General features: G+C 42.5%; 2 protein-coding genes across 4 annotated transcripts in view; one reads left to right on the top strand and one right to left on the bottom strand.

The window, feature by feature from the left end:
- Nucleotides 1-13,670, bottom strand: part of LOC146203933 (dual specificity protein kinase Ttk-like) — a 78,463-nt gene extending 64,793 nt beyond the window's left edge. For 2 of the 3 annotated variants that reach the window (XM_084589007.1, XM_084589005.1), the window contains exons 1-4: nucleotides 13,404-13,670; nucleotides 12,250-12,350; nucleotides 10,167-10,245; nucleotides 9,962-10,080 (exon numbers count right to left, since the gene is read on the bottom strand). In XM_084589007.1, the coding sequence (XP_084445133.1) occupies nucleotides 9,962-10,080; nucleotides 10,167-10,245; nucleotides 12,250-12,320 (269 nt within the window). In that variant the 5' untranslated portion in view covers nucleotides 12,321-12,350; nucleotides 13,404-13,670. The remainder of the gene's footprint in view (nucleotides 1-9,961; nucleotides 10,081-10,166; nucleotides 10,246-12,249; nucleotides 12,351-13,403) is intronic. The other variant, XM_084589006.1, reaches the window with a different exon arrangement.
- Nucleotides 13,671-14,244: 574 nt separating this feature from the next.
- Lrr47 (Leucine-rich repeat 47) overlaps nucleotides 14,245-22,407 on the top strand; it is a 55,775-nt gene continuing 47,612 nt past the window's right edge. The window contains exons 1-2 of the mRNA XM_084589004.1: nucleotides 14,245-14,635; nucleotides 20,024-20,122. Coding sequence (XP_084445130.1) covers nucleotides 14,450-14,635; nucleotides 20,024-20,122 — 285 coding nt within the window. The 5' untranslated portion in view covers nucleotides 14,245-14,449. The remainder of the gene's footprint in view (nucleotides 14,636-20,023; nucleotides 20,123-22,407) is intronic.

Below are 22,407 nucleotides of genomic sequence, written 5' to 3'. Positions count from 1 at the left end.
ATAGGTGGGGAGTGAGTACACAAAATTCATTCTAAGTGAGCCTATATATGTCTTGTAGATTCCAAGGGAAGGCAAGCGTAGCAGGGGGCGGCAGAAATTCGGGCAGACAGATGAGATTAGGAAGTCTGCGGGGATCATATGAATGCAGCTGACAGAGGATCGGGTTATTTGAATGGATATGGGAGAGGCATCTATTATGATGCCTCCCCCATTATGATGTATCTGCGGTCAGTTCCAAAAAAAGAAAAATTCTACCCGTCAAAGGTAAAGGAAGGGAGTGAGTACACTAAATTCATTCTAAGTGAGCCTATATATGTCTTTTAAATTCCAAGGGAAGGCAAGTGTAGCAGGGGGCGGCAGAAACTAGGGGAAGCAGATGAAATAAGGAAGTTTGCGAGAATCATGCACCTGGCACTGGATCGAGTTATTCGGATGGATATGGGAGAGGCATTTGCCCAGCAGTGGGTGCAGTCAGGCTAGTGATATCAACAAGACTAACAACTGGATGAGTTGGTACTGATTCATCTTAAAACCAGCCAGAAGACGAAACACGTGAGAGGAGCGCAAGACAAAGTTTGACTAACAACTGAAATGTTACTGAAGGAAAGAGGCAAAAGATGATTCGCACAGAAATGCACGTGCACGAAAAACCCCCAAAGCAGTGAAAGCATGGAAAGCAGAAAGGGTCTAAAAAATCATCTAAATAAAGCAAATTCCTTATGGTCAAGAACCACTCGTTACAAAAGGGAAGCCACAGATTCAAATCCAAAGGCACACTATACTGCAAAGGCTAAGGACGTGTGTGTGGCTAAGAAATCAGTCAACAGTCTTTTGGAGCCTTTTTTACATGTGCATCTCTGTGCAAGTCTTCTTTTGCCCCTATCCCTTAGTAAAATTCTAGTTATTAGTCCAGCTGTTCTGCAATTCTCTCTTCTCATGTTTTCTGGCTTGTTTCAGAATGAATAAGGTGATGACTCTACAAACCTTGTGCAAACTGGAAACCAGTGTAACTGTCAGATAGAAACCTTTCCCTTATTTGGCTTGCATCAGAGATAGGGAGGACTTTACTGTGATGTCTGCCGAGGCTTCCCCAAGTCAGTGCGCAAGCTGGCTGTAGCAGATGTAGCGGTGCCTCCTGTTGACAAGAGAAAAAGCAATATTCACTTTTCAGCATAGCAAAATGAAAATATGGTTTAGGTCTTTTACAAATTTGAAAGTTATTCATGCATCTGTACAATTAATTCCCGTCTAACAGAAGCTGTACAGTGTAACTTTCACTGTCAATTTATTCTCCTGGAAGTATGGCAAACTTTGAATTCTGCTGCAGGTGATTGAGAGAGAATGAGACCCACCAAATATTAGAACTCCAGTGCAATCACAATTTGCTACTGCAGCAAAATAATGCCTGAAGGCAATGCAGCTTTTGACTGACAAAACCTGATAGTCGTCTTACACCCTTTATACTAGTGTTGTGGCCGATGTCAATGTCCACGCTGATATCATCTGCATAGCACGAAGATGTTAAATATGTGACTTATGCATTAAGCAGCTCTGTGCATGGAGTCATTCTATTCGAAGGAGGCATAAGTCCACTTCTGTCAACGGCTCTCAGTTGTTTTCCCACAACACGCCACGTGCCAAACTTTCTGCAAGTGCCGCAAAACTACTCTATAACTTCATTTGCTAACTGTAAAATTTCCAACACTTACTCAAGCTGTGGAAGTTTCGGTGTACTGGCCTTTGGAAGACCGTCTTTCTTTTTTTTTTTTTTGGTTGTCACATTCCAGCACATGTAAAATGTCAGTGTCAAAACATTTTGGAGAGGTTTACTGTGTGGAGGTGTTGATGATGGTATCAGTGAAGTCGGACAACTTTTTTAATTATATTTGCACACTATACAACACTCACCTAATGCAAGTGGGTAAAAAAAAAACTAGCAAATAAAACTTTGAGTGCTGGTATGGCGATTGTTCTGGCAGCAAGTGGGGACAGGCTATAACAAGAGTTGCCGGGCTAGTTAGTGATCGTCTGCAGAAGCAAGTCCTGCTCTGTGTGTTCTTCTCTTCTGTGTCGTTTTTTAGTGCATTTTCCCACGGCTTCTGCAGCAGACAGGCTACTTCACAGCATGCAATTTCACTTAGCACAGAGTTCTCCAATATGAGATTGTTTTTGTACTTATTTACTGCATTTTTTGTGGCATTCCTTATGTATTCATTTTTTGAAGTGCTGCACTTGTTGAAGGTCATACCTGGCTAATAAAACAAGGAAATGCGTCCGGACAAAGCTTTTTTTTTTTTTTTTTTTTTTTTTTTTTTTTTTTTTTTGCCGTTACTTCACATCAAAGTGCATGCCCTTTCCATTTAGCAAGTTCACACTATCAGATGATGCGTGTTTTCTCATTTACTCGTGCATGGAATTAAGCAAACCAGTAATTTGCATGGTGAAACGTCATGCTCATGCGCACCTTCTACGAAAACAAAAATATGAAAACCAGCGATGTTGTGTACGCGCTAACGTGGCGCAATATCGACACTGTAGGCAGTGTAGATGATCGCAAGTAAGCAACGTTAAAGGGGAAGCTTTCTTTTATTAACACTGCCTTCCGCAATAGATTTCATTACAGCATTTCTTGCTCGAGAAAATGAAAAACAGGTGGCCGCTTGTTCAAGTTATGTCGCCTTTCGCTCAAGATTTTTACCTTGTGTTCTCGAATAGCAGTCCATGATCAAGAAGCATTTGGAGTAAATGCGGATGATCTGTAACACCCAGACGGCTGCTTCAACTACGTAGTCGCCGCCGGGATCTCGCCAGATGCTCTCAAGAGCAGTCGGCATCGGCACGCACCGCCCGCAGCTGCACCTGTTCGAAAGCTTCGGTTAGCGATTGCGCACTCTCGCAACGGTCAAACGTAGGCTAGGATGCAAGACTCGGACATACATACCAATGCGTAGTTCCGAAACGGCTGGGATCGGGAGGCTGACGATCGGGGCTTCTGCAAGCCGGAGTTGTGCTGCGGTTACCGCGGCCTCTCGACACAAGTGTTACTGTACCGGTCGCTCGCAGGCTCCATCTTCGCCGACCTGGCACCCGAAAAGTTGATTCGGCGTAAGGCTCAAAGCCCACGATGTAACCATGTTTTAACAGTAGCGACTATATTCTAGTTCACTATAGCAGCACAGCGACGCTGGAACCCACAGAGGAACCTAGGCGTCGGCCATATTAAAGAAACCCTGTGTGGGCGTAGAGTAGGGCACAATTAAAACCTCTAAAATACACCGAGCTCGGTAAACTTTAGTTCAGCAGGCTCCGGCAACGAGAGCTTCTCATTGGCTTAGCGCTATGACGTATCTGTTGAGTTGAGGAGGACGCGCGCTAGGAAACCGAAATTCTGTTTTTGTCGCTATTAAATCAACGCGGGCGATGAAACGAATCGCGGTATATTATATGATGCAGGATAAGGATTCCATTTAACCAAGCCGTGGAAAATTTCCGGAAAACGTTTCACGACCCCTTTAAGTTGACTATAAGGAATGTCGTAGTACAGTAGAGGGCTCCAGATAACTTCGCCTACCTGGAGTTTTTTAATGAGCACTGACTGTACAGTACACAAGCCACTTTATGTGATGCCTCGGTAGGAAAATGGCCACCACAGTCAGGCTCAAATAAGGGTTGCTCAGCTCAGCAGTCCAATGCTAAAAGGAACTTTTTTTTTTAGGAAAAGAGCGAGTACCCTGATATGGCACCTAGGTTCTCAGGTTTGTACTACCTAAGTGAGAGGATCTATAGCACAGATATCAATCTGTGATATACATTCTCTACTAAACCACAGGAGAAGGCAAGTCCTCTTGTCAAAATATTTGCTTGAACCTCAAGCTCCCTTCAACTCGTGTTGGTTTTCTTTCTCCCCTCAAGCCAGTCACACCCACAAAAAACCAGTGAAAAAGCTTTAAATTCAGACACTTATGCCCAAACATTGATAAAAGTCAGCCAAAATCTTTACATATCTCAGAGGGCTACCAGTACGGTCATATTTCCCAGACATAAATCCTGCCATCCATTTTTGAATCACTCAAGCTCAATAATGTTTCAGTATCCCATGCAGCACAGCTATATTTCCGGAATTAACACACATTTGTGAAGTGAATTGTCAGCTTTACCTTAAAGGGGGCTTGCCTGGAATTTAATTTCTAGGAATTCAGTACATGGCTATCCTTCCTTAGCAGAAAACTTTACATCTTTTCATTCTGAACCAGATGCAAGTACTTGCTGCTCGACCTTAATAAGAGGCAGTGTGTAATAACCTAATATGTGCATTTGTTTCAGTGAAGGCAGGCAGACAGGGTAGGAGACATCTTTACAGAAAAAGATAAATTCCACGCACTTTCCTAATAATAAAACCCTGTATCCATGTTCTATTTTCCAGACACCAGATTATGAACTGTCACAAGCAAAGAAGCAACAGTGTCACCTTGGGCAGAAAGCTTGCAGACAGCCCTTGCTAAACCTGGGGCAGGTAATGCAGCACCTTCAGCCCACTCCACTTTTAACTCCTATCTCACCCCCTTCTTGTTCAAAATCCACAGTATGGATTTCATCAATAATTTCCATCTGCTTTCACAACAGAAATGATACCTGCACAGTGACTTCAAGCATTTGGCCTTTCTGGTCAGTAGAGAGAGTCCTAGGGTTTTGCTTGACATTTCAAGAAAGACACAGAAGCAACTGCACAGTCTGCCTCCCCCTTGCATAGAGCACTGGAGGGGTGGGCCTCCCCGTAAACAACGCACACCTCGCTGCATCTGTAAGGGTCCAGACATGACGACTGACAGCAAGTGCACAGTGTCCCCAAGACCTACAGGCAATTTGAAAGCATGCTTTCTACCACAGGACCACACACTGTCATATAATTTTAATCTTTACTGCCTAGAGCACACAAGAGTACACAAAGGCACTGGAGACTGTACCCACCCCTTGCAGCATTCCACAGCACAGTTGATATAGTACTACAGCTACTTGGCAAGTGAACAGTCACAAACATAAAATTGAACCCGATATCTACTTTCTGAACACACTTCCATTTACACAGCAGTAAAGGTAAACAACTTGCAGGAAAAGCATGTAGCATTAGCATAGAGTGTCCATGTTGATGCCACATTACCTGCACAACGCTAGAAACAGATCTGTTGCACACGTAACAAACTTGTGAAACGCTTAAGCACAACTCAGATCATTAAAATGCTTTGTTTATAAATTAAATGACACACACATTTAAGCCATCCATAGCAACTCTAACAACACCCTCGGTTTATGAACGCAGATGGACAAAACTGAAAAGCAATGCAATGCTTAACAGTAGAAAAAAGTGGACTGGGCAAACGCTGTGAAGCAAAAACCAGTTTTTTTTTAGCCAGCACTGCAATGTTAAAAGTTGTATACACTATGCAGCATACCATGAAGAATTAAATAAAGGAAGTCTGGCACAAAAAAAAATCGGACGACACTTAAGCTCTGCCTTAAGGATATGACAAGACAGCATTAATCAGTGGGTCCTCTTGCAAATCCTCGTTTGCATACACTCATCCCTCAACGATATGTACTTTGCTACTCATCTAATCACCACTCCCTTAATTAGCATCCTTCTAATCTTATGCACACTCATTAGCATGCAATTTCGAACTAAGTTCTGTGAAAGACCACAGAATTGGCATAATGTAATAAGCTACATTATCTGAAAGACCACACAACATTAATATAAAGCTGTTTTGACCAAACCTTACAAATGTGCCTGCGTGGCCTGGGAGTCATGTGACTCGGGACCTAAACGCTTATTCAGAGCTTGATGCCCATTTCATCCTACGTAAATTTTCCTTTCAGCACAATTCGTTTACTTTTCAGTTGGGCTGCTCCACATGTGACGTCAAACCTTTTCGACCAATCTGGATCTCTACACACCAACGGTGCAGATGTCAACTATACCAACAAAATCCATGCCTTGAGCAAACAAAGCACAGGACATGAATATATTCAATGAGCGTAGTATGTAGCCGTGAACTGTAGTGGACAATAGAAACAATTTCAATCATTTGGAATTCTAACATGCATTCACACACCACAGTTTATTTTTGCATTTTGCGTCCATCGAAATGCAGCCTTCATGACAAAAATTTCGCACAAAACCAGACTCAACATCAAAACACCGAAAATATTGAGCCACTGCAGTGGTGACATTAAATTAGGATGAGGTAGAGAAACAAAAAAAAAATTACATATATATAAATTATTATATATATCGATTATTCTACTGCAGGAATGCATGCGTGCCGGCCCATATTCTATTGCCATAAATGAAGTACAGACTGCGAGGAAACTTAGTTTTAATCACATGTGTGTTGTTGCGCTATCGCACAGGATGGCGAGTGGTGGTACTATATGATAACTGAAGTAACACACATAGTTCATGCTGGTTACATCGCCTTGTTGTGCACTATAATCAATACAAGATACACTTCTGATAGGGGCATGAAGTGGGTTATCAACAGTTGTGACCCCAAGCAGATCGTGCATGAAGACAGTTTATTGGGGCATTTGTCAGGACCACTTTCGGCTTCGATCTCTCCAAGCACGAGCGCGCGATGACTTCAAAGATGCGAGAACGCTATACGAGTGCCCCCTCCTGACAAGGCTGGCGATCATGTAAGCACAGAATTCAATCATGGATACAGGGGGAGTTTTTTTGTCTGCTTGTGATCGCATGTGCAAGAAAAGCGTTTCAACATAGTATTATTAGTACTGCGACGCTGTTTCGCCCAAAAGCACGGACGTTACTGACACTGCCAGGCATTTTGATTCTGACCCACTCAACAGCGACTCAAGCGATGAAGCAGGAATACAGTGGCTAGCAGGAATCAACAGCAGCCATGAAGGATTGGTCGTTTAGCGTCCAGGAAATGTCAACTGGTAGGACATGTTGAACAAAGGAACTGATTACCGAGAAGATTCTGCTCTGCCAGCCCATTTTACCAGTGCTGTGAGCCAAGCTGGCATTTAAAAAAAAATGCTTTAGTAGACAGAATTATAGCATGGCGCGATCAGCCACCGAGGCCTGCTACTACTAGACCTGCTACTGTGCAGCTCCCGTGCTCACGCACTGATTGGTCCCAACACGGCAGGCCTGCGTGCCGCTGTCCAAGCATGTGGCACCATCTGGCGCTATCAAGGCAATCTGGGCATTAAAGCTGTGGCCGCCGCAATTGGCTCCAAAACCATAACGGCCACCTAGCCTCCTCTATCGGTAACCTATTGCAGATTGCTGTTTATTCACTTACACAACTCCTTGTACGAAAGACTATCAATAAGGATTAAATTGGAAATATTGTTTGGCTAATACTTAGGTGCTGGTAGAAGTGATTACAATACGAGCATGCTTTTTTTCCCACAGTCACTTTGCAGCTGCTGCTACCCGATGCGACACGCCTGGCATCGGCTAGCTCCACTGCTGAAGGCGTCGTGCAAAAGTCCAACGTTTATTACAGCATTAGCCCGTTCCGAAGCGACATCTGCTGCCGCTACTATGTGAAACTAGCTAGGCCTAGTGACGTATAGGGAACCTGCGCCATTGTTTTTCGCGTACCGCCAGCGCCGCCTAGTGGCTGTTGAACCACTATCTTGGTAGGACGGCTGAGGCTGCCGCAGCTGGAGGCGCTAAGAGAGTAATAGCGAAAATAAAGGCATGCTGCTGCGTTTAGAAGCGCTCGGCTACGATAATAGGATTGCTCTGTACTCTATTTCTGCAGCTGTAAAAAACAGTGGCGGTAGAACTCTGGTGGACCCAGAAGAAGACTGGTGAGTACGGGGTATTGTTGAGCTTCTCATTTGAACACTTGAAAATGGAAAGAGTAAATACTGCTTCCCCTTTTCGAAGTCCAATCAGTGTGTTCGCGTGGGCACACAACGTATACCCAATCTTTAAGCTTGAAAAACATGCAGACCGCAAAATCAACACCAGGTGAAGTAACTAACACAGGCCAATGAAGACAGTGTGAAAGGCCACTGAGTCAAGCGAGCAGAAGAGCAGAACTTTCCCACGGCACGGCCGCAAGCGGCGGCAGCGCGGCTGCCGTTAGACTCCAGCCATGCCCAGGGATGCAGACATGGTGTAGACACGGTGAGCTATCCTGGTCACTGCTCTTTGCTTTGCTGACTCCATGTCAGTTTTTTTATGACATCATGTTATTTACCTATGCACACGTTTTCGTCATAGAGATGTCACTGTCGAAGGGCTTTGAAAAATGGAGTATTTTCCTGGCTTGTATTTAAAATCAAATTAAAATATCTTTGTGACATGAGAAGTTGGGATGGCTTGGGGAGCATCTCTGTATAACCAGGAAAGCAATCGTATTCATTCAGACGCTTCAAAAATTGGTGTTTATACTCCTTTAAATGCATTCCTGCATTAAAAATTACTGGCGATTACATTGGTGCCAGTGTGGATAATCAGTACTAGCTTGTTCACTAACAGCTTTTGCAATTGCTGCCTTTGCTTTAAGCACTGCCACCACACATGAGTGGGCGACCATTGTGTTTTAATTTTGGCAGGGTTATAGGCACTTCCAAGGTTTGAGAAAAATGTTGGCATAGATGCAAGCACCTTGTTGTGCAGCACGTCTGTGGCAAGCATCCCGAGAATATCTGTCTTATGTACGACCCACAGCATGTTTGTCGACCCCTTCCAAAAGCGAAGTTAGCACAAGGAACACAGTCCCAGCTATGTGCCTGGAGTGGTCACATGATTGTGTACGGTGTTTGGCATTGAGCAATACTGTGCATTTTCAGGGAACCTTCGTCCCTGTGAGCTAGCAAAAGCAGCAACAGTTTCATTAACAACAAATCATGAGTATGTTTGTAACCAGTATGACAGAAAAATGAAAAACCTTGGAGCTCTACCTGCTACAGTTAAAAAGGTGGCCAGGGCACTAACGACCTACACTAACGATGCCTTTGAAAATTCTATTTTCTATTGTACTGACTTTTTCAATGCCAAACGCAAACCATAACGTGCTTCTATCAGTTAAATCCCTCCCTTGCAAAGTTAAGGTAAGCCGTAGAATCAGCTGTTTTACTGAGGGCCGCTATGTATAAGTTTACCTCTGCCAGCGCGCCCTTGTGGCAGCATGAGTTACCCAAGAGGCAAATGCGAAAATCTAGCTGCTTCTTGTTCTATTTGATGGTATTAAATTTGAAACACATTCTTGGAAAAAAAAAAAAAAGAAAAAACAAGTATTAATTATTTTATACACTGCATATATGCAAAAAAGTCAGCAAAACTACTTCTTGACATGTATGATGTGGGGCGGCAACCAGCTAGTCATTGGTTGATACTGCATTTTGTCGTGCAATGACACCTTCATGGTGTCATTCTGGTGTCACGCTCTAACTTTAGAGCGAGTTCTGTATTGCGGCCCCAGGTCAGTTTATGCGAAAGCTGCTTGCTTTGATGTCACCACGGCTGCAGATGAGATAAATTTCTAATTAATTATGACTAAATCAGGTAAGCACACCATTCAAATGTGACACTGCAAAATACAGACGGTCGTATTATATCTATGCAACAAGCTTTAGCGCGAATAAGTGAGCGGTTCGATGAGAGAGGCATTTCACGGTTCGCATATAACGTTGCAAGTCAGTTTACAGATACTAAGCATGAGACACTGCAGTACTTTGAGACACTGATGAAATCATGATTTCAACTTTCTGCCAACTTTTTGTTTACATAAAGCAAAAACATTTATTCTATGTTGGTCCTTGCTGCACTTGGAAAGCTGCATGCCTATACATACCCAAGCAAACCGACGCAAGAAACAAATGACACTAACCAGTAAAGTGCGTGCCACCTACTCGTGCCTGGCACATCGTCCAGACCAAAGCATTAGTAGCTAGCACTGACAGCAGAAGCGCTACTCACAGAGGCCTCTCCAGCTCCAAGGGCAAAGGACACTGTGCTACTGGAGTCTCTAGCTGGCCACACTGCAAACCAGCCTGCCTCCCTAGAACAGGCCGCTTGTCCTTGGTTGGTGTTCGAAGCTGCACAATAAGAATGTTGAAACCATTAGGAAGCAAAAGAAAAAAAATGCTTAAGCAGCACACCTAGACCTAACCAGCCAACTCACCTGAGGGGTACATTGTGAACAAGGTTCAGATCTTGATTTTAAAAAGCCATGATTATCACTTGTTTCAGACTGGCATGAACTGCAAACAAAGGTTGTAGGAGCAATAAGGATACTGTAACTGGAACATACAACTCATTTTAAGGCTTGTTTACATAACTGCTGATAGCAGTTTAATTACTAGCAAACACTTCTATCTCGTTTTCATTTTCAGGATTTATCTCAGTGACTGCGTATTTTGCAAATAGGGCAAAAATACAAGCCATCCAATTTTCATCACCTATTACTGCTGTTTGCTTAAGTAACAATGCACAAATTAGAAGCATTACACCAGCCAAGGTGATGGATATGGCCTTTAAAAGGAAGCTGAAACTTTTTTTTTTTTAGAATTCAACAAGGCCCAAATGTATGAAGCTTGAAGATTAAGCATAACAAGTTGTTCTCCCCTAAAACAAAGTAATGATGTGACCTCAAATAAAATAGCAGCAATCTCCTGGCTTCTCAGAGCATCCGAGAAGTACGAAGAAATTAGACGACATCAATAATAAGGTAAAAATTACTCATTAGCATCCACACTAGCCTAGCCATACGGCTACCAAGGGAAGCTATACATCATTCCCAGAAACTGTTTTAAAGCTGCTGTCAGGAACTTTGTAGATAAGGGATTACCCTAAACATCGAACCAATGCCATTCCCACTTTGAGTTAGACTAATTTGCCCTCACCCTGCCATCTGATCTGCTGGCTGTCCTGGTTAGCTCAGATGATGAAGCAACTGCCCTGGACAGCTGGTGGGGTTTGGTGTTCAAGCTTTGGACCAGGGTAAGTTTTTCTTTACCGGCAAAGTTTCTGAGAAAGCTGCATAGCGTTCCTTTGTAGCTGTAGGGTGTGCTTTGGTGGATGTTAATGAGTAATTGGTCCCTGATTACAAATCTACTTCACCTTGGGGGATTCCCTAAAACATTGGACATCAATGTTTGCAATGTTCAGATGCTCATTGCTTTTGCCCACAACCTGCCATGCAGTGTCCCAGCGGGCCAAAAAAATATTTCATGGCCTTGAACTTTAGTGGCATTAGTATACTTTCTCCAAGCAAACATTTCTGCGTTGCAAAACGTACCGCTGCTGTAAATGGCGGCGCCGGGCTCCCTACCTGCCACTGTGTGGTCTAAAGAAGGCTGAATGCAACTTTATTCACTAATTGTAACACCACTTCAAACACTAACACAAAAAGGATTCGCATGCTTCACCTCCAGCTTTCATGCATTTAAGTTTAAAAAAAATCAAATTCCAGAATTTCTTCAGCTGGCCTTTAAAGAACTGTGGTTAACAACAGTTAACTTAGTGTGGCTTCTTGCTCATAAGCTCCTCACAACTTCCACATGAAGCTTTCTAGAGAGAAGAGACCAAAAAACAAAAGAATATGAATATAAAAAGGGGTTATGCAAAGCATCACTCCACACATGTTCACTTCAGTCACTATTCAAGTATTTATGTACAGTTTTGCCACCCATTTAAAGACAACTTGATGCAAACTTTGTGTGGCCCAAGTTACATTTGCACTGAAGGTCTAATGGGCAGCACAATACAATGAACAAATTTTCAGGCTTGAATTTGTGCAGCCGAATGGCAAGTATATCTTCATACATTAGGTCTCGTGTGTGTAAAATTACCTGAAACAATATATTTCAGAATGAAATGTACATTGTGGTGTTTCAGTACCAATTCACTACAGCAACAAGCTGAGCATGACATCTTTAAGATGCATGCAACATAAAATACTGGGCATACCAGCCATTAAGCTTCCATACTGTAAGATGAAAAAGGTGACAATAAGCAGATTAGAAAACCAAGCAGGCTTCCTCCAGCCTTCTTGCCCTAAACATGGTGTCCACTATGACATCACCGCAACCCATTTATAAGTGTGCACATAACCACATAAAATTGCAAGATTATTTAAATAAAAATAAAGACAACTTTGTCAAAACCAATAGTGTGAGCTAGCCACCCACTTTCCTACCTGCAAAACAGACACAAGCAACACTTTAACACCACATAAAAAGTGTCTAAAAGAAATCTGGATTTACCATTCTTGCCCTGATGAAGGCAAGCTGGCCAGTGAAGCTTGGCCCTCAGGCCCAGTGGTGGCAGCTCGCATGGCCTCACTGATCCATAAATATCAGGAAACCTGCAGTTTCCCAGAATTGAACATTCTAAACTACTGCACTGCCTCTTCGGCTACCGCGTGCAAAAAAAGCACAGTTGCAAATCCCACATGTTGCATTTGGTTTTATGGCACGTAGGCCAACTTGGGTCAAAAGCAAGGTTTAACCTGTAACTCCTGCCTTATGTGACAGCATTTAAAAAAAAAAATTGCAAGGCACACTGAAAGTAACTAAACCCACAAGAATGGTTGCACCCAAGTAGCTGTTTGTATAGGTAGTTTTATGGCTGCTTGCATTATTGCTAAATATATACAGCACAATGAACCCTGCATTCCTCTTCAGGCACTATCGTGCTGACAATGAGATCGCCATTTACATGGTAGTAAAAGGGCTCCACGAGATTGCGATACCAGTTTTTAGCGATTCGCCGACTTGTCCCGATAATTACAAAGTGAACAAACACTTGATATGTTCTTGCATTAAAGGAAATGCTATAGTAACCAGCAACATTTGGACTAAGCGGAAAACGCTACAACAAGCAACGATCTGGACTTAGCGGGAACGCTAAGGTAAAGAGCAAGGTTACAGACTTAAATCGACGAGCAACACTCTAGACTAAAATGGAACGCTATAGAAGTGAGCAACGCTCAAGAGCGAGTAGCGGTCGGAACAAAAAGCATTCGCAGGCGACTGACAGTTGCTCTCTCGAGCTTTCAACCTGAAAGATATAGGTGCTCATGCACGACCAAAAAGCCGGCGATCCATCTCACCAGCGGTCGGCGCTCTAGCGCAAGACCAATTCAGTAAATTGCCTCGCGACGAATAATCATTCTACTGTGGGCACAGCATGCTTTAACTCGACTTAAAAAAATAATAATAATAAAATGTAGACAGCTGGAAAGGAGAGGAAACGTGCAGGTAAAGGTTACTGAAAGAAAACTTGGACTGAGGTCGCGTTCACAAGCGAGACTCGTCCTTAGTCTGTCATTTCGTGTCAGGTGAATCGAGTTTTGAGCGTCCTCAGCGTCCTTTCAGGCGTTTTACAAACCAAAAGGACTCTTTCGATCACCGCTTACCTTTCCTCGTTTCGGAGGTCACAGCTACCACCGCTGTCACAGGCACAGAAGGCAAGCGCGCGCGGCACGAGCAGTTCGCGCAACGGATCGCAAGCTCACGATGCTCACGAGCACGTAGACAACGTAGGCACGCTCATACTGCAGAAAATAAATGACGTTAATACCAGATCATCTCCCTACACAACTCGAAATGAATTATAAAGCAACCCGCATTTTCAAAGCGATTCAAAGGAAGACGCCGATTATACACATGGACTCTCCTACGAATATCATGATGATGATATTGAAAATGCATCTAGGCCAACGTTTTTATGTTGCTCTAGAGGCCTAGATCACAGTGACCTAGTTCTGAACAAGGAGGTTATATAATACCATAATACTCCTTGGTTCCCCACTAATAGGAAAAAAAAAATACAAAAGAAAGCGTGCGTGCTATTGAGTGCGGACGGCTAGATGCTCTCCCTTCTCCAGCTCGAAGTCGCGCCATTGTACATAGACCTTGGCCGCGCTCCGACGGCCAAGCGCTTTTCTCACTACACCAGTAAAATATATTAAAAAAAAAAAAAAAACGTCGGTAGTACACGCAAGGGTACATGCAAAGTATTCTAGTTCACTATATGCAAAAGTGTCACTTTTGTGTCACGTGACTGCACGTTCAGGACATGTTCAGGATCTGCAAAAATATTCTCCCAAAAACCATAGCGTCTTTCAATATTTTTTTTTTTTTTGCATAGCGTAACGTAAGATCGAAAACATTGGATTATTGGATTACTTGGTTGGAGATGGTGAAACTGAAACGCGGTATAATATATTGTGTTGGTCGTTTCAGTGGTTTCAGCAGAGTTAGGTACAGTGCATCTGGTAACCTTGACAACAAAGCGCGCCTTTCTGTTTTTGTTGAGCAGCACCGAATTTTAAAAGCTCACTCAAAGTGCAGTGAACTAGAATAGTTCATTGCACTAAAGGAATAATCTGTGCAGACAGCGCTGCAAGAAAATTGTTGGCATCGTATTTTGCAAGTGTGGTCCTTATGCGTTTTTCTCAAGATGAGGCTGAGTTGCGATACCCAAATCGTTTATCGAACGCTGCAGTATCACAATCACAGCGGAAGGTGCAGAAAAGCCGCTTTCACGGTGCTCACTCTGTGTCGCAAGCCGGAGGAAAAGAAGCCTAATCCCGTCGCATTTTTGCTCATTTGCACAGCGAAAAATTCAGCTGGAACGCGATACAAGGCAAGTCAATGACGTATGCAAGCGCCCATACGTGCACTCGTGTCCGTAGCAGACAAGTTTTTGCTCTAGTCACTTTGTAAAAGAAAACTAAGCGAACGCAGGAAATCATCCTTGTTTTATTTTAGCGGTACTGGTTCATTCGCATGCAGCAGTCTCATTCATTCTAAACAGGAAACTGACTCGTGCAAAGACTTGCACAATGCGGGAGGTCCATCAGTAAAAGTAGTAGATTTTCTTTATCGGAGGCGCAGAAGTGGTTGTACCAGTCTTAAATATAGGTTCTTGCATCGAACGAAAATTCGCCTCTTGCACTACGATTACGCTCGTGGGTGAATTGAACTATACGATTGAACTGACAAATTGCTAGACTTTACCTGCGCAACAAAATGATCTGTTTATCTGGAAGCAAGTGCAGCTACAAAACACTCTCAGAAATAAGTGCAGCTAGGCAACGATAACAGGCGCGCTTTTTGAACAATCTAGTGGTTCTTTGGCGTCTGAACCATGATCCATAACCAAGGTCCACGCTCCCACATTGCACGGTTCCATGGTACCATAACCACATTCAGCACGCTCGTGCTGAAAGTGTGCCTGGGGTGGGAATTTCTAATTGTATAAAATCAAGACGGCTGCTTTAAAACGCCATTTCTAGCGTCTTTGCAAAATTAGCCAACTTCTGGCTGTCAGCAAAATGCAGGAGGCGTTTACTTTCTTCTCAACGGACTGACATGTATTGGCAGCGAATTGAGAAGTGTTATGCGGCTTTCAGTGAGGCAGTTTGCTGCTCATTCAAAAGGGCACAGGATAGGCCATATACCACTCATATACATATCTTGGCAGACATTCGATCTTGACTCATTTTCTCGGGATCTGCTGTGCTTAACGTCATCAGAGTGCTATCACCATTATTAGCACCCATGTTCTCTTTACTGAACTGGAGTTGCTGCTTAGCAGAAGTTTGCTATTCTTCCCTTTTTTTTTTTATTTACAGGCCAAAATGGGCAATAAACATCCTGTGCAACAAAATTCTCTGCATCAATTTCCATATTTCTAATTCATTTAACTCTCTCTTGCATTTGTTAGATACTGGGCGAAAGTAGTGCTTCTAGCACATGCAGCTCTCAAGAAAATGAGTCATTTGTATTTTGAGATAATAGGACTTCAAGTAAAAAAAAAAAAGCACTTCATTACAAAATTACATTCAACAAATGCACATTGATATGTGATTTTAATAACCACCAGCTAGGTATTTATCTCCACAATAATTATTTTTCTTGTTTATGTGCTATTTGCTTCCTTGATTTTTGGACCCTTTTTGTGATCAGCTATATAGCTCTTTCTATGAAGTAAAGCCATTTGCCGGTTCACCTCACGTGACCGTTATGCCATCTAGCACCCAGGTGAAAAACTGAATGGTATGAAAATATCTGCATGCGCGATGCTTCGACCAGTAAAAGTAGGCGCAGCATCGATCATGAGAGTCTTTATTGCCTACTGACCAGTTAGCACATCCTTTGTTACACATTTCCCAAAAAATTGGGTCAGTTTGCATTTTGTGTCTTCTCATGGGAGCATTTTATTTCCCACAGCCAGTATGTAGCCAAGGTCAGAAAGCCCCCTTCAGCTCGTCTGTGCAAGCCGCTGGCAGCAAGACTTGCAAAGAATAAGAGCTTGTGGACGATGTTTACCATATAGGAACAACTGTAGGTTGGGTAACGTTGTATGGATTCAACAGCATGATGGTCAGCATAGGCTATGCTTCCAGAACTGTTTATTCGACATCAATCATTCCAATACCTGTCACATGCATGTCCTAGAGCTGAAAAGAAGTTGATATTTCTAGTGAAATTATGCTGAAGCAGCGCAACAGTAAGCTGCGTCAGAGTTTCTTACTCTTGCCTAGAGGGAAAGCTGTGTCGCCACCTATGGAAGTTTACGTGGAGTTTCCGGACGACCAGTTCAGCCCCCATAGGCGCCCAAAGCATGCACCGAGTGCAGAACTACAACTTTTGGCCAAAACTAATATAAACATTGTTCTACCGTAAATGATTACCTAACATTCAGTTTTGGGACTATAAATTGCAATATGAGAGAGAAACAGCCCATGTCAGTGTGAAATTTATCCAATATAAGCGATGGCTCTTTCTCCTATTGGCTTAGCTTTGAGCAGCACAGATACCAATATTTCGCGCATAATAGGCACACTTTGAAAAGGAAAAAACGTTTTGAAAATATTTATGGCTGCGCAATTATTTAAGAAAGTTTTTAGTGGCATTTCGGGAAACAGAAACCTCTTATTGGTGACGTCTTCTTTTGAGCCTTCGCTACTATGGCTTTTGCGGTCTATGTAGTCTCCTTGAGATGATGATAATGAAAAAGAGGTCATAGGAACTCCACTCCATGCACCCGAGAAAAACTGACTGCCCTGCACCAAGTAGGGCACCGGCCCAGGATTTTTAGCGTGCCCATGGCGGCTGAAGTGCAGTGCCCTCAGCTTTCCCTCTAGTTAAAAGTGTAAGCAACTCTATGAGCTGTGTGTTCCAAGCAAATTGCCCTTCTTGCTCTTCTAGAGCTAGCTTCCTAAAGGCAAAATGCTAGGAGGTTTCTCTTTGTTGTGAAACGAACAAAGTGAGTGAGTAAGTTTATCCCATAAGGGAAAGGGGAATTGGGAGAGGGAGGGATGTTCTCTGCTGGGTAGGCCTTGCTACCTTTTGAGCCCAATCCATGATCTAGTCCTGAAGATCAGGTGCTGTGTTGGGCAGGGCAGTCTCCCACTGCTCCTTTGAAGGGCAAACACAGCTCCACTTGTGACAAGCTGAGGAGGGATAAATAGCTGTGTGGATGAGGTGGCAGAAGGCAAGATTGGGAAATGTGCGAGTGTAAAGCTGGCACCATAGGATCTCACGATAACGAGAGGTCTTGCTGTGTGCCGGGGGATACACAAGGCAACCGCGGCGCTAATGGTGACATACATCATGAAAGGAGAAGAGGCGGTCCCATGCAGTAAGTGGGTCCATGTGGCCAAAGTTGGACTCTATTGCCTGCTGCCAGACAGTGAAACCACAGGCAGCTGCTTTGTTATTTGTTTTTCAGCACAAGAGAGCTACATGTTAGATTTCACTGTAAGAAGAGATTGTAAAAGGAAAAGGGGGGGGGGGGGGTATTTCACCCATTAGACCTCAAATATGGTCTTAGTACATTTGTGCAGTTGATAGCTACATTATAAACAAGGAGCACTGCATTGTTTTTCACAGCTTTCAGAACTGATAGGTTGTGCTAGGCAGTGATAAATGTAATCGGAAAATGCATCTTTATGTTATAGTGATTAAGGAATCGCAGTAGTCTGTTTTGGTGTTTAGTTGGGCAGTTGGGCAGAAGTTATTTTAGGGGTAGCACAAAATGCTGCAGTATAATATTACTCTGAAGTGCATTGTGGTACCTTGTCTTCAAGTTTTGTGCTTATATCTGGCAGCCACTTCTCTCTTTACCACATGCAGATTACATTGTGTGAATCACATTTTTGATGTAGCATGTTGAATTTGAGCTCAGAGACTTATTCAATTCATTTGAACTTAATCACTTTGCAACTGGTGGCATTAGATTCAAAACATTTATTAAGTTAGAGGGTGTACTACTAAAAAGTATGTGTTACAGATGTCAAATCTATTGGTGGTGGTATCATATAGCCACAAGGGATGGGCACCCTTAGTGAGACATTTACAGCCCATTAGGTTTTCATAGCCATACAGTGTGACTAGTTTTGTATCGTTGCCACTCCATAACACTCAAGGTGAGGGGGACTATCATCATTGCCCTACTGAGGCTTAGATGCTCCTGGTGCATCAAACAAGCACTACTGCATGGCCTAGTAGGCACCTGGGTTGAAAGAAGTTTAAGAACCATTGATAACAATGAAAATACTGGAGATTTCTTGTCCTGTACTTATAAGAAAGGACCATATTGACAGTTTCTTTTTTATTTTATTGGTGATCGGAAAAGCAGCAGGTTTGCTTCCTGTAGCACATCTTTTCTGCCTTTTTGTACTCTGTGCAGCAAGAAAAAAAAAAGCTCTATTTTGTCTTGCACATTTACAGTTCCTCAAGTTTTCCTGTTTAAGTACTTAGCATGCCTCCTTGTTCATAAAGTTCTTAGAAGATGAGGTAATGCAAGAGACGTGATGGTGGCCATTGCAACTGAAAACCTCCATGTTTATTTACCCTGTGGCCAATAAAGAAATAATCTTAGGTTAGCCTGAGCCACTAGGGCCATGGGCATTTGAAGGGCTGGGCACTTTTAAAATGCGCGGCCTGTGGTTATGTGATCACAGTGGATCCAGAAATGTGGGAATGGGTGTACTTGTGGAACGATAGTATGCAATGATGCCTTTCACTGTCACTGAGGGAAGGGGAGAGAAAATTTTGGGAGAGTATTTTGGCGGTAGAGCTTAAAGACCCATTGTCTGTGTTTTGTGTTATCGTCATAGTAGAAGTAGCGGAACTGTAGGTTGTGCATTATCTGTATGCATTCCTATAGGAATGCATAACCGGCAAGTGGTTGCTATAAAATGATAAAGGGCAATGCACCAGACCAGAGGAATGCAGAACACGGTGGTTACTGTGGAAGGAGGAAGTTATGGCCAAAGAGGAGAAATGCGCAGCTAGAGGATGGTTACCATGGGAAGAGGCATGAATGATGAGAGTTTAAGAATGTGTCTGCAGGGTTCGAAACCATGAGGAAGTTGTTTACTTTTAAAATTGGAAGTTATGGCAGGAGAAAAAAAATGTAACAAGAAAGGGGATCCATGGGAATTATCTTCTGGATGATGACCGTGAAAGAAAGAGTGTATGGTGATAATATAAATATAAACAGATTGAGAGGGGTTGCCTCGAGGATCACATAAAGGACGATTACCTTTGAAAGAGTACGGCGAGAGTTGAGGGATATATAACTGGAGGTTGGTCCTGCGGAAGGAGGAAGGTATGACAAGAGGGATGAATGCGCAACCAGGGGCTGGCTACCATAGGTACCATTTGGAGAGTAGTTTCCCTGGAAGGAGGATGGAAAGCATGGTGAGAGCAGAGGATTGTGGCATGCTCCATCTGTGGTGCTGGCTATGAAATTTGCCACCTGAAATTTGTGGTCGTGCCACATGCTGTGTAAGGTGGACTGGAGCAGAGTGCTAGTCAAAGAATTAGTGTGTGTGGAAATCCTAAAGGAGTCCTCTTTAAATATGTATAAACATATACATGCTCTCAGGTTCTTCTCCTTCATGTATATCATGAAATGAAAATATGAGTAAAGCGGTTTGTGAATTTCATGTTACACAATAATAACTGTCCTGTGAGTTTTTTATTGTCTTATTTACTGACCTTTAGCTTTCGTTTGCAGGTTGATGGCAATATTGAAGGACTTTTCACAAAATTTTGTGCTGAAGGAAAGGCTACCATTCGGATACGAGAGCCAAAACATGATGTGATCATCAGCAAGGTAGGTTGTAGCATTAGGTGTGATGATTTCCTCCACCATACTTTACCTTCATTACCATTGCGTCCACCAGGTTAGGTATGTCAGTAGGACATAATGGCAATTTTATGTTGGCACTATAGTTTCCAGGCTTTATACGAGTGCAGACATAAATGAACTAGCTCACGTTTGGTCACCTTATGTGCTTATATCTCAATATTTTAAAAAGCCAAAGGTGCTATCAGTTATGCTGTCATATTGTGAATTTTGCGTAAGAAGACACAGCGACAAGACGCTCTAGGAAGGATAGTTAATTGTGCATTATAATTGCACAATTATAATGCAGTGTGTTTTTAAGACACTGTCTTCTTTGTGCATTGTCAATAATCTGGCATTTTGCTGCCTGAGTGACCTTGAGCTCTCTTAACGCCTCCAAAGGTTTTTACTCTGGCACTTTGGTGCTCATGCAGCTCTTTATCTCTGGGTTAAACCCGATTTTTCACATTTCTTGAACCACAAAACGTTTGGTAAAAGTGCTGCCTAAATATGTTCTCATTGATGTATATTTTTTCTATTGCAAACGTACGAATTGAGGCACTGTATAGTACCAGCAGACAGCTTAAACTTCAAAGTTGTATGTAACATGTTACAAATTATAGATTACTTTTTCTTCGTCCTGCACCAGTGGTGCAGTGGTTAGGGTGCTGGACTCGAATTAGGGGGGAATGGAGGCGAAAAGCATGGCGCCTGTGTGCTGTGCAATGTTGGTGGTTTAGTAAAACCTAAAATAAAATTACATCTATTTAGCCTGGTCTACCGAGGACTTGTTCGAAGCTATGCACAACTGAAGTTAATTGTGTTACAGTTGAGTAACCTTTCCTAAAGCTGTGTTGAAGACCAGTTAGTAATCCCCTGTTGTGAAAATATTCTGTTACATAATTGACAATGATACGACCTAACATTTTGCAACATGAAGAGACTAGTGAGATGGGGCGATAATTGTGAACAGGGGACGGGTCACCTTTTTTCGATACAGGAACGACACATACCATTCACCAGTCAGAGGGAAGGCTACCTGATGAAATGGACACTCGGGAGTCATAATGAAGTCTTGGATAGCAATTCAGCGTAGCAATTTTAGAACACGTTTGGAATGTTGTCTGTTCCTGGAGACGTTCATAGTTTAAGTACAGGAGCATTGAAAAAATGCCAGGTAAAGACACCAAATCAGTGGTCATTCTCGTTTTGTTAACATCGTTTTGAACATGTGTCGTTTTGTTTATGAAAGCAACCAAATAGTTCTTGCTTACTGTGACTTACTTATACCACGACTTCTTAAAACTGTTAAAAGTTGGCACGTGATTATCTATATTTCACGTCATCCACACATCCTTGAAGAAGGCCTAGGATGTCAATTTGGTCATATAAAGCAGAGGTTGTGTCATGCTAACTGCACTATGCTGAAACGGATACAATCTTGGCCTGCAGTTACCTTAAAATATACTACCTTAAATATACTATTACATAAAATATACTACCATAACTCAACATTGCGCTCCTTATGGGTTCAACCACCATCCTTCATTTCATTTCGCCATAACCACAGTCAAAAAGTAAACATTCCACACTCAAACACAGTTGCCTATTCTAACTTGTTTCTTCTCCGGACCTGTAATGATTGGAATAACCTGTCTGCATCCCTAACAAGTATAACTGAAGAAAAATTTAAATCCGTGCTGCAAACTTTCTTTCTTGCCTATTATTAAAACTTGTACGGTTATTTGTTCATCTTCATTGTTTACTCTGTTGCTTGTTATATTGTTATATTTTTTACACCTATGCCGTCTTCCTAAATTACTCATGCATCTCGTTTTTTATGTGCTAATTTCTAACGAACTTTGTATTTCAGAGATTTGTACGCTTATTGTGTTAACCTTCTGTTTTTATATATATACACACACATATATATATATATATATATACCTCTCCTGTATCCGCCCCTCCCCTCTCTTACATACTGCTGTACCCTGAGGGTATTTTAAATAAATACATAAACCAACTACTGTGCTAACGTCACACTGTTTACATATGCTGCAAATGGGCAAAACACATGGTGGTTTTGGTGTGAAGGTTCTGATCATAGCATTTGGCCGAGGGGATTAGGGAATAGAACAAAATACTGTTGGGGCTTTTTTGACAAATGTTCTGCATGAGAGGCAGTCATATTACTACCACATTGTGTACAAGCAGATCAATTAAGGGGAAATGAGGGTGCTCGTTTTAATACATGAAGGAAAGAAGCCAACAGT

The sequence above is a fragment of the Amblyomma maculatum genome, chromosome 1 (assembly GCF_055883805.1).
Source record: "Amblyomma maculatum isolate TAMU_Amacu chromosome 1, ASM5588380v1, whole genome shotgun sequence".
Lineage (NCBI taxonomy): Eukaryota > Metazoa > Arthropoda > Arachnida > Ixodida > Ixodidae > Amblyomma > Amblyomma maculatum.
The sequence above is the reverse complement of the archived record's forward strand: the minus strand, read 5'-3'. Positions and strand labels throughout refer to the sequence as shown.